At 37.9% G+C, this 12720-nt stretch overlaps 1 protein-coding gene across 1 annotated transcript; it reads left to right on the forward strand.

Annotated features, from left to right (window-relative positions):
* Window positions 1-196: 196 nt before the first annotated feature.
* On the forward strand, window positions 197-12264 carry ift27 (intraflagellar transport 27). Its single transcript, XM_004066075.4, has 7 exons — window positions 197-383; window positions 694-758; window positions 4632-4691; window positions 5159-5218; window positions 6401-6518; window positions 11115-11224; window positions 11381-12264. The coding sequence occupies exons 1-7, from the start codon at window positions 353-355 to the stop codon at window positions 11483-11485; spliced, it is 549 nt and encodes a 182-aa protein (XP_004066123.1). The 5' UTR covers window positions 197-352; the 3' UTR covers window positions 11486-12264.
* Window positions 12265-12720: the final 456 nt, after the last annotated feature.

Here is a 12720-nt window from a genome sequence, read left to right on the forward strand (position 1 = left end):
ATTTTATACAATAGTGTTTGACGGAAATTATTGCAAACTGTAATTATGATGTATAGGTAGGTTGTTCCTGGTTCAAGTATCTTTGCCTGACAGACCTTACTCTGGGGAATAATGCTCTATCAACAGTATTTATTCTCAGCCAACGAGTGCACAGATTTTTCGGTTACGTTGCAGCTAACTAACCAATAAGCGCCACTGTGGCTGGTTGCTGGGAGACGAATTTAATCCATGTTGCTGAGTCGAATGGCAGAATGTATATAAAATAGCGCTAATCCCCCTCAGAAATTTAGCTAAATTTAGCCTTATAAGTAAGATAATACGATATTACTGACAGTTTTTATCCAATGCAATAATGAAATTGAGGGCCAAATGCCTGCTTGTTGGTAAGTTTGTAACTTTTCTGCGATGTAAACGAAACAGGCTAATGCTAATTAAAAAGAGTTGACACTGCTTTAGGGTAAAAAGGCAGCTAAAGAGTGTTAAGGACTAGCAGATATGTGTTATATCTTGCAGACTCTTTGCTTGGTTCTGTGTGCGGGAAGGAAACAGTCTGGTTAAGTTTAATGTGTTTATTGTGTGATGGATGTTTCGCTAGCATGCGCACTGACTCAGTTAAGAAGCTTCTAGAATAATACTACAGCCCCTTTCCTCCCTGAATGTCCTCATTCCTTGTGTTTTTGTCTGTGTGTGAAGGTGATGCCGCTGTGGGAAAAAGCTCTCTCATCTGCAGTGATGGAACTCTGAAGAACTATAGTATGGTATGACGAGGGTTTCATTTAACTAACTAGTGTTTCGTTCTGTTACCCTGAGGCAAATGCAGGGGGCTTCTCATATTACTTTCAATGTGGGGTGTTTAGTGGAACATGCTTTGGCCCAAAGAACTCTTTTATATTATTACGTCTCAGTCAATAGAAGTGGTTATTAGCTGGTTTAGTGAGGATTTTACAAATCTGGTTGGGTGGGTGTAAGGATTCATTTTAACAACAAATCGATTCATATGATAATTTTTGGTTGACATTCTGATTCTTAGTCGATTTTGGTTCATTTTGAAGATCCGATTTGATCTGATTCACTGACCTAAAATCGATCTGAGGCATCTTTAGCCAAAAATTCAACCAGTGCCACTAATAAATATATATCTTTCATTATAATCAAGTTTAAATTAAAAACAAACAAGTGAACAAGAATTTATGGCAAATCCATTCATATTTTAGCCCCATAAAGTTCAGCCCACTGTTGTTTTTCCAAATTAAAATAATGCAAAGGGAACATTATAAGAGCATTCATCCACACTTCAAAGTGTTTTCACACATTGGACTGGAATGATGGACTGATCATTTTTTGCTGCCATCATATGTGATTAGATTGTGTTTCTTTTCTTTTCTTTTTTGTAAAATAGAACAAGACAGATACACTATTATTTGTTAGTCTCTGGGAGCTTTCACACACTAATATTCCACCTTACTTGCTTTAATTTGCTTTTTACAGTCAGTACCATAAATATTTGGACAGAGACACCTTCTTTCTAATTTTGTTTCTGTACATTACAACAGTGAATTTTAAATAAGACAACTCAGATGCCATTGAAGTTCATACTTTCAGCTTTCATTCCATGGGTTGAACAAAATGATTGCATACAAATATGAAAAACTAAAGCATTTTTTAAACACAATCCCTTCATTTCATGGGCTTGTAAGTAATTGGACAAATGAAATAACTGAAAACAAAATGGTCATTACTAATATTTGGTTGAAAACCCTTTGTTGGCAATGACAGCCTGAAGGATTGAACTCATGGACATCACCAGATGCTGGGTTTTCTGCAGCGGCTTTCAGTTGCTGTTTGTTCGTGGGCCTTTCTGTCTGAAGTTTAGTCTCCAACAAGTGAAATGCATGCTTAATTGGGTTAAGATCAGGTGACTGACTTGGCCATTCAAGAAAATTCCACTTCTTTGCTTTAATAAACTCCTGAGTTGCTTTGGCTGTTTGTTTTGGGTCGTTGTCCATCTGCCCACAAACAAACAGCAACTGAAATATTAGTATTAGTAATGACGATTTTGTTTTCAGTTATTTCATTTGTCAAATTACTTACGAGCCCATGAAATGAAGGGATTGTGTTTAAAAAAATGCTTTAGTTTTTCACATTTTTATGCAAATATGTCCAAATATTTATGGCCCAGACTGTATATAATGCATGAAGCTACACTACGAATACTGACTATTTTACTACATTTTTTATCTTTTTTTTAAACTCTATATCCAAAATATTTAATGATGTATTATTAATTATTAATTCTATTAGACTGGATTGGATTAAAAAAAAAGCTTATATAAAAGGGGCAATGCAATTTCCTAAAACACAAACTAAAGGACGAGCTAAAAAGCGAGAATCAACCCATCCATCCATCTCCTGAATCTGCTCTACCCCTTTTGTGTCATGGGCCTGCTGGAGCCTGTCCCAGCTACTATTGAGAGAAGGTGGGGTCTAGCCAGAACAGGTCCCCAGTCTGTTGCAGAACATATGCACACGTGCAGATCTAAGGGCAATTCAGAGTCATCAATTAACCTGGGAAGCATGTTTTTGGACTGTAGGAGGAAGCCAGAGTTCCCAGAGAAAACCCACGCATGCTCAGGGAAAAATGCTAACTCCACACAGAAAGGTCCCAGCTGGGTTTGAACTAGGGCTAACTACTGCTCCACTGTGCAGCCCACACAATTAACCAGAAGGCTATTTTTCATCTTCAGTCCTCTGGCCTTGATGTTAACAAAGCAGTAAAATACAGTAATAGGTCAGCACAGATAAACAATTATTGGAGACATAAGATTAAGATAAAATTCAAGCTTCTATCTCAGTACAGCTATACATGCATTTAGGAACAATAGATACAACAAAGAAACGTACATAAAGAAAATAGTTCATGTCTAGAAATACAAAATCCAAGCAGGTTCAGGTTTAGTGTTGACGTGTGTGTGTGTGTGTGTGTTTAAGGCCTTGTTTAAAGTTCAGTGAAAGCTTTGTTTGTTGGTAAATGATTTGGTGTGGTATTAAGTTGCTCTCTCTAAAACCTCTCACAGTGCAGGCTGACTGACTTAAGGTACTTTTACGCAGAGGGATTAACACGGTCACCACACAGATCATCTGGTTACACGCTCACACGTGCTTCTTTGGCAAGAGCGGCTGGTGCTAAGTTATGTAGTAGATTCTAAATGTATTCATGTTATGCATGTAAATAAAGTTTTGTGATCCTCTTCATAATTCCCTTGCATTCACACTTCCTACTTTAAAGCAACCTCTATCTTTAGTTAATAACTGCTGTTTGTACGTGACTAGAATCTTGTGACACCACATCTTTCATATATTGGAATAGAGAAAGAGTGAAATAGTGAAAATGACTACAGCAGGATCTGTACTTAACATGTACTTAATAAGTCAATAAACCACATGGAGAAATGCAGTAAGTGCAGTTAGTCTGTCACTGGAAAAGCATGTTTATCCTTTCACGTTTTGTGATGCTAGTTTTAGGTTTTATGTTTCTATACATAACATTTGCAAAAAAAAGGAAAATGCTTTAAATGTTTCCAAGTCCCATTTTCAAACATCTTTTGATCTATTTTAAACGTGTTTCCAGTTGTCTTTTAATTATGATGATATAGTTCTTAGCCAAAATTTAAAAAGCTGTTGTTTTCTAGGACATAGTCTCTTGCAGAACGGCAGCAGTTTATTAGAAATTTGCCCCGGTTGTGGGCAGAACCACTTAAAAATACAATTTGAATCTTAACTTTCTTTTTTTTGTCCTCCATCATCAGAAAAAATTCACAAAAACATGTTAAAAACACCAAAAACACAAGTTAAATGACTTCTTTTGATAACATTTTTATTTGTTTATGTGATGTAGATGTTGTTGTTGTTGTTGTTTTCAATGATGTTTTTGTTAATTAAAATAGTTGTGGTTTTCTTTTCAGTTGTAAAACTATGATAAAAGAAAGTCCTCTCACTGCTCCTGTTTTTTCACTTTTGGTTTTGAAGGGTAGCCAATTCCGTAAGTCATTCTGCTTACATCCTCCTTTGAAAATGCCAGACAGCCTGTTAGCAATATTGTACGATATTTTTCGCTAACAGAACCTCATTGACATTCCACAGAGAGGCCTCCTGTGCATCACAGCAGCTCATTAGACTGCTGTGGAGTGGGGCTGCAGTATGCTTCTCTTGTGCATCTATGTGCACAAGAGGCAAAAGTTGGGTTAATGCAAAGTTGTGTATTACATTTTATGCCGCTGCCAAAATCCTTTTAAAACTTTTAGAAGTTAACAGTTTGCCATCCGGTATTTGTTTACGTAATGCATTTACCTCCACTGAACACACATGAAGCTCACACAGCATTGCAGCAAATTGATTTAAAACCAAAAATATATATATTTCTACCAAAGAAAGTAACAGTCAGGGAACACAACCAGCTTTCTAGTAATTATTAGCAAACCCTTTTCTTTTTAATCAAAAGCTTGCATTCATAATATCTTAATGCAGGCATGTCCAAATGCTGCCCGTCATTCTTAAGAAAAAAATACTCTAGATAAAATAAAGGTATTTCCCTAATAGCTCTGCATATAAAAAACCCTTTTTCTGTTTTTCAGACAACAGGAGTGGAGCTGGTGGTGAAGTGTATCAACATCCCAGAAACTCCACACAGCGTGGTGAGCATGGTCTCCTCTTCTTTCATAGCAGCTCTCAGTCTGTGGTTTTCCGGTCGGACAGTCAGTGCATCTGTCAAAAAAACCCGTCTGAACTGAGCTACAGGAAACGGAAGCATGTGGTTGCAGTCGGTAAATAAATGTATTTGTCTCATTTTATTTTTTCATTTAGCTGAAAATTTGACATTGTACTTGTCGTATAGATTGTATGATACTTCAGAGGACTAACACAAAATAACAGACTGCTGGTTTGCCTAAGATGAGTTTAGCACTCAGCTGGTTCACCTCTGTTTTATTTATCTTAGGGATGGATGGGGTGCTGATATCTAAAAGTCAGTTTCTCATTTGTAGCAGCATGGAGGGAGGAAGAGAAATGCTTCTGCCAGAAAGACAAGGAAATGGGAAACTATTTAACTAAAATTTTCTTTGTAACACATCTCGTCATTTTTCTTTGCTCCTTTCCTCTACAGGAGTTCTACATCTTTGACTCTGCAGGGAAGGAGGCCCTCGTGGATGCCTGTGAAAAACTGGTAAGGCTGCTTCTCTGGAGGTTTTTTCCGTTGTAGCTACCATACCCGTTCGGCCTGGAACCTCTCTTCAGGGTCCTTTCGACTGAAGGTAACGTCCCACTACGGTAACCCCACTTGGACAAACTACGTAACGTCGAGATCTGCTCGGGCTCTACAAATTTTCCTTTCACGTTCCCTTTTGTAACCTACAGTTATTTTCCCTCATAAATTGTGTCTGACAATATTCTTTGTAATTTTTATAAAGAGATGTGGCCACAATCCGCTTGTCTTTTAGCTTGGCTAAAAATGTTGTCAGCTAAATGTTGTTCTTCCGAGTCCGTTCTGTCAATAATAAAGCACTGGGCGCACGGATTGAAAAAACTATAAGCGAACATGCATTCAATAATAATAATAACAATAACAAAGGCACTTTAAAAAACAATCTCGCTTTATGTCAGAGATCTGTTTGTTTGCAACAGACTTCATAATATTTTCTTTTATGGTAGTATCCTAATTTGTCCAGACCAATCACTATCTGACACGTCATCGGACCAACGCACAGCCAATCACATAATGTGACGTCAGCATTAGTCCCAGGACCCTAAACGCAAGTTCCTGGCCAAACGGTTATGGTACCTACACCGTCTTTATAAAATGGTTGTTTTTTTTTTCATGGAGAGCTCTGCACCCACATAAAATGTAGAGCCAGAAATCTGACCCAGAGGACGATTAAAGGAGAAAACCGATGTGATACTATCAATCCTCAAATTTATCGTTATTGTGATATCAAGCTGTGCAATACGCATATCGCAAAAGTTAGTGAAAATTGCAATAAATGGTTACCTTAAACTTGCTAAAACAATGTTATGGCAGATTGAAATATTTAACAAATCAAATAAATCCCTTCATGCATTTGACAAATCGGATTGGCTCTTTTAAGTTATTGACCAATCAAATGGAGCCCCTTTATGTAAGATGCTCACCTCTATGTAGACAAAGGTCATTTGGAGCATAATTTAAGTTATTTTAACTCTTATCTAAATTAAACTTTTGCAGTGAAATGGAAATGATGTATTTAGTTGTTTTGCTGTTCTTTCTTGTATCACAAGTTATATCGTCATCGAAATATTGATCACTAATATCGCAAATCGCAGGTTTTCCTCATATCGTGCAGCCCTAATGGACATTCATTTCCTACAACAGTGGGGTGAACCTTCCCTGTTTTGCCTCGTTTTTGATTTGACCAATGAGCAGTCATTTGTCAACTGCGGCCGTTGGTTGGAAAGAATCCGCCGACACTGCAGAGGTTTTCGTGTTCCAGGTAAGACACCACATTTATTGAATAATAAAATTAAATGGCCAAAAAATAAAATCTCAGATTTTTTGCAGACCAAATTCAATTTTAATAGATTTTTTTCTCTTTCCCTTCATGTTCTTTAACGAATATTAGAAACGACAGAAAATATTTACCAAAAACTATTTTATTTTAACATCTCCTTTGGAAATTGGCTAAAACCCAAAATTCAACTAAATACAAGCTGAAAAATGTCTGTAGAACAACTGTAAATGTTTTGTGCGCTACTGCTATCTTGAGCATCTCATAAAGAGAAGCACTACACGCACTCAGCAGGGCATTTTTGGTAGCAACAGCCTTGAAACCGATTTTGCAGCATGTGGTTTGATGCTCCAGGTTTGAAGTCACGACCCCAGTGACCAAAATCAAATTTTTGACTCACAAGCCAAGTGGGACAGTACAGAAAAAAAATTCAACAAACCAAATTGTTTATTTATTTGTTTGTTTGTTTATTACAAAGAAAATCCATAGGTTTTATAAAAATAAAAAAAGATATTTTATTGATATTTGTTGAATTGAAATATAATATAAAAACAACTTTGTTGTTTTTGTCCAACTAAATTATTTTTAAGCAACTCCTTTATTTATTTCTAATCAGTTTTTGCTCTCTGCTTTTGCCATTTTCAAGAAGTCTATGAAGTTTTTTCTTCTTCTCACAAATAATTTGTTTCTGTTTTCTTTAGCACAGCAGCACCACACTGTGCTAAAAAAGGCCCCAGAAGAGGGGTGTCAGTCAGTCTGAACCAGCTGAAGAGAATAACAAGTCAAATGTTTTTAAGGAAGTTAAATAGCATAAAAGTAATTCATAAATGGGATGAATGTCTTTAATTTCATCTAACTGTAAACACAATTTAAAACATGCTGAGAAAACAAGGACTGATTTTCTAGAGGGGGCAGATTGAATAATTCTGCCTCCAGGTAATTCATTTTTATATAAAATCTTAACGTAAACATAATGTAAGTTGCACGTACTGATGACGCAATTGACGCTGTCATACGGTGTCTTTACTAACAATCTAGTTGTTTGTGATGCTTTAGTCACCACTGCCCATACAGGTCGATACGGGCTGTCTGCAAGTGAAAAATTGGCAAATCTGTACAGAGATCCAGCATAAAATTTTAAGATTGTCGACCCCTTGGTGAGTCCGTAGAGCGAAAATTTTCATGCACATTTTTTCTACGGGCATGCTGCAGACAGCAGGTTTTAGCAAACACTTAAAGGGCCTATATCATGCTTTTCTTAAGCCTTTTAGAGTTAACTATATCCATATATATGTTAATATATTACCTTTGGTACACTAAATAAATGTTTTTAATGAAATATGAGTTATTTCCACAGCTAATTTTCTTACCCAGAAGTGAGACGACTCAATCTCTGAGACACCGGTTCTCACTCCCTATGGGTGCTGCCCAGTTCATGACTAGAGCCGGCCTCAGCAGCATGTCTGCGTTTTGCCCATGAAAACAAACAACATCCGGACTTTAGCACAGATGGATGTGCATATAAAAGGAAAGGGTTCACCTGATCACTGCTAGCTACACACATAAAGTGGGTGTGTGCGTTAGGTCATGTCTATGACTTTCCATGGGCCGGGACAACCCAAAAGACCTGCAGCACCCAGAAAGGTCAGCAACCTCCGTACAGGTACATGTGACTAAGGCATAAGGTGCGTGTCTTGGCCCCTTACTGAGTGCACACAAATGCTGCACCCAAAATGCCCCACCCTCAAGGTGCACAGGCGTCCAATTACCCATAGGACACCCGTAGGATACCCACACAATAAATGAATGATCTGATTCTGCTTCACCCTTATTAATCTTTTTGTGTCGCTTAAGTCAGTATTTTTTTTTAAGTCAGTGTGCCGTGAGAGACAGTCAGGTGTTCTGTGGGAATTTATTCAATTTCACTAGTCACAAAAACATTTACCATTTCCAGAGTATCAGCTCTGCCTTCGTCCAAACAGGACCAGGTTTCTTACCGGCTAGTTAAGAAAATGAAAGATCGTAAAAATACTGTTTTGATTTTTTTTTTATTTGATTCCTGTTTAAGACACTTTGATCGGAATGACTGTTCCTCGATTTAGCAGCAACTTTAGCCGATTGGTCTCTTTTTGGAAAAGGCCTACCCCTCAAACTGTCTCCACCAATCTTTCTCGAAGGCTTTATCAATACGTCATCAGTCTAACCAATCAGAGGTGGTTACCGTCCTCATTTCCTTGTACCAACATAACTCAGAAAGTCTCTCAATTCCAACAAAATAACATCTAAAGGTGTTTTTTGCTGCGTAGCATCTTGCAGGATCCGCCGTCAGACAGTCCAAAAAGTGCATAAAATGATGAAGCTGAAAGACATTAATCCGTCCGGCTTCAGCCCCACAGTTTCTCATTACATCTCCCATGATTCACTGGGTTAATGTGATACCATCTCTGTGCTGCTGTTAACTGTAATGAAGCACAAATAACGCAAACATCCAACTGTCTGTTGTAGGCCTGCACAATATACCGCAAATGTATCGTTATCGCAAGATCAAGCTGTGCAATATGCATATCGCAAAACACAGCAAAAAATGCAATAAATGGTTACCTTAAATGTGCTAAAACAATCTTATGGCAGCTTAAATTATTTAACGAATCAAATAAATCCCTTTATGCATTTGACCAATCGGATAGAGCCTTTAGCGTTGTTGACCAATCAGATGGAGCCCTTTTATGTTAGATGTTCCGTCCTATGTCAACGAGAGTCATTTGGAGTACAGTTCTTAAACTGTTGCAAGAAAATGGTAGTGATGTTTTTGGTTGTTTCGCTATTTGTTTATATACCGCAAATTATATCGTTATCGCAATATTAATCCCTCATATCGCATATCGCAAGTTTTCCTCATATCGTGCAGCCCTAGTCTGTTGTAAACGTGTCTAAAAGAACAGTTAAGTTCTTAAATGTTTGTTCTGGAGCACAAAGGAATCATTATCAGCCTGAGATTCCTGTCATCTTTCTAACTGAAACATCTGCTTTCTAATAATGTCTGTTTGATGAACAAAATCTATTTCAGACTTCAAGCACTTCTGAAGTTAAGTTTAAATTTATACCATGGTCCGGTTGAATACTCGATTCTGATTGGCTGCTGGGTATGCGTTAAAACCTGATAACCGCACGGTGAAAAAAGAAGTTCCGGTCGGCTAGCTTAAATGATTTGTATCACTGCGCCGGCTTCTGTAAAACAACCTTTTGCTTCATCATCTGGGCAAAAACAAGCGGTAAGCGATTAACTTTCCCTCTGAATTGATGCTTTATTCAACCCATCGGGACGATCAGCATATATATATCGCCGAATCTTGACTGCAGCGGTGGTGCTGCGCGACGCGGACTATATGTTACGTGATGCGGCGCGATGCGCCGCATCACGTAACATATAGTACGCTGTTTATGAGAAAAGTGATCCAAATCGGAAAAAAAAACAAGAATTAAGGACTAAAACCTGGTTAATATGTATTGCTTTTGTAAGTGACCATGGTATAAGCGGGTTCGCGTCGGACGGTTCAGGCTTCCACGGCGTGCGTTAAAAAGTAGTAACCGCACACTTCGTCGGCCATTAACCCTTACATAAGTAATAAGTAATATAGGTAATAATAAAATAAAAGTAACAGCATTAATGTTAAGAGACCAACAGACACTTGGTAAACGGCGTATACCTGTATAGCACTTTTCTACCTTTTCTATCTTTTTACCTTCCTCAAAGTTACAGCTGCCCCTGGTGCAGCGGTAAGGCGGCCAATTTATTCACCCAAAAAAAAGTATTTTTTAAAGTTGCATTTTTGATTTAGACAAAAGAAAAGCTAAAACTTTCAGTGTTCACTACTTACATGAATATAATGTTGGTATTTTTTGTTTAAATTTTATCAAGCATCCTGTGATTATATATTTGTTCAGAAATTACAGTTACTTTTTAACAAACATTTAAAAATACATATTCTTAAATCGCTATTAAGAAACAATGTATTTAATGTTTTTATTTGCTATTTTGTTAATAGCATTTAAAAAAACTGGAGGTAAAAACAACTACTTTCAACTAATGTAGTTGAAAATTATTTCAAGTTTGATTACAACTTTTAGGAAAAACAGATGCAGCTTCCAGCTTTTTGTGCCTCTATTATCACAAAAACTGCACGCAAGATCATGAAAGGACTGACATAAATACAGACTACAGAGTTAAAAAACCCTATTTTTCAGTGTTTGCTACGACCTGGCTCTCACGGGATGCCTGTAGAAGAAATTTGCATGAAAAATATAATTTTATGGGCTCACCAAGCAGTCTACAACCTTATCATTTTCTGTGTGTCCCGTTGAAGTTTGCCTGTTTTTCGCCCGTGGACAGCCAGTGTCTACCTGTAAGCGCAGTTGTGACAAAGGCATTATACTTGAACGAGTATTAGGGCTACCTAACAAACTTTAAAAAAACGCTGAATTAAAGAGGGTTTAAGAAATATTCTGTTTTACCAATTCTATTAGTTTTTTGTAGTGTTTGCCTGAGTGCTGGTTTTTGTTTGTTTGTTTGTTTGCTTCAAGGTGTCCTGTTAGGCAACAAGTCAGATCTGTCCGGTAGGAGGGAAGTACAGGCATCTGTTGCCAAGGAATGGGCCCAGAGCCAGGGCCTGGAGTACCATGAGACATCAGCTGTGAGTGTTGCTGAAAGTACAGCATTTTCTGTGTCCTGCTCATGTAGATCCCGTGTTTTCAGGAGGAAATGTGAATTTTTATTCAAGTCTGTCCTTTGAGCATCTGCTGTGCAGCTTTGACATTTCACTGCACTGTGTTGTGTTGGTTTCTTGCAGAAGGAAATGGACAGCTCTGACGCACCACTCCTCAGTTTAGCTCGAGCCTACTACTCCCTCTACCAGGAGGACTGCGTGGCAGCCAAAAACCTGACTTTGGGATAGACCTTTTTCCAGTCAAACATGAACATAACGTAGGATTTTTTTATGTTTGTTGTGGAACCTATAATTAATGAAATATAAGAACCTACAATGCAACGAAAAACAAAAATGATCACTGTCTGATAAGCAGCTCTAAACATGTTTTTTTTTTATCTCTTAATTTGTTTGATATAAATGTATGAATGGGTTTATGTACTGAGGCCTCACAGAGAAAAAAAACCCTGGTTCAAATAAATCCCAGCAGAGGTCTTTCAAAGTGGAGTTTACTTGTTCTCCCCGTGCGTGTGTAGGTTGTTTTCATACACTGAGGTTGGCTGGTAACACAATTTTCCCTTAAAGGGCCTGTATCATGGAAAATCGACATTTTGAGTGTATTGTAAAGCGCTATTTTGATGCATTCACGCACAATCCTCTAAAACCCTGCTCTCTGAGCACCAGCCCCTCCCAATCCACAAAAGCTAGTGGGTTCTCAAATGCTGACGTAGATAAGTAAGGAACACCCTCTTCCAGGAGGAGTCTGTGCCGCAAGTGGCGCCCCCAGGCTAACGCACACACCAGCTGTCTCTGCGGCGCTAGCGGGGATCGGGTAAACGCTTTCCTTTAATATACACATCCATCTTTGCGAAAGTTCCGATGTTTGTTTTTGTGAGCGAAACACAGACACGCAGCTGAAGGCGGCTTTAGGGTGACGTCATGAAATGGGCGGCACCCACAAGGAGCAAAAGGAGGTGCCTCAGAGATGGAGTCGTCTTACATCTAGGTAGGAAGTGAGCTTGCAAAAATAACAAATATTTAATTAAAAAAAAGTCTTCTTTAGTGTGCTAACGATAATATATTATTATATATGGATATAGTTTACTCTAAAAGGCCTAAGAAAAGCACGATACAGACCCCTTGGCCACGTTGAAGTGGCCACTTCCAATGACAAGTCTATGAACACCCACGTAAACGTCTGTTTCTGGCTTCTCAGTTCAAAACCCTCACATTCACACGAAGCTACGCAATTTTTTAACTTGCAAAATGTGCAAAGTTAAACCAGCTTGAAATTAAACCAATCCAGCAATTTAGATTTGGTTGTAACGTAACGATGGCTTCTTTTTGAAATTACGGAAGTGCCAACTGTTTGAAAATTAATCAAGGAAGAGAAAGAATTAATTGTGGTTTTTGCACGACCGGTTGGAAATTTTATGTAACCATGTTTTTAATATATCAGACTATAGTAGTGAAAGAAAAAGCAT

Source organism: Oryzias latipes, chromosome 1 (assembly GCF_002234675.1).
Source record: "Oryzias latipes chromosome 1, ASM223467v1".
Lineage (NCBI taxonomy): Eukaryota > Metazoa > Chordata > Actinopteri > Beloniformes > Adrianichthyidae > Oryzias > Oryzias latipes.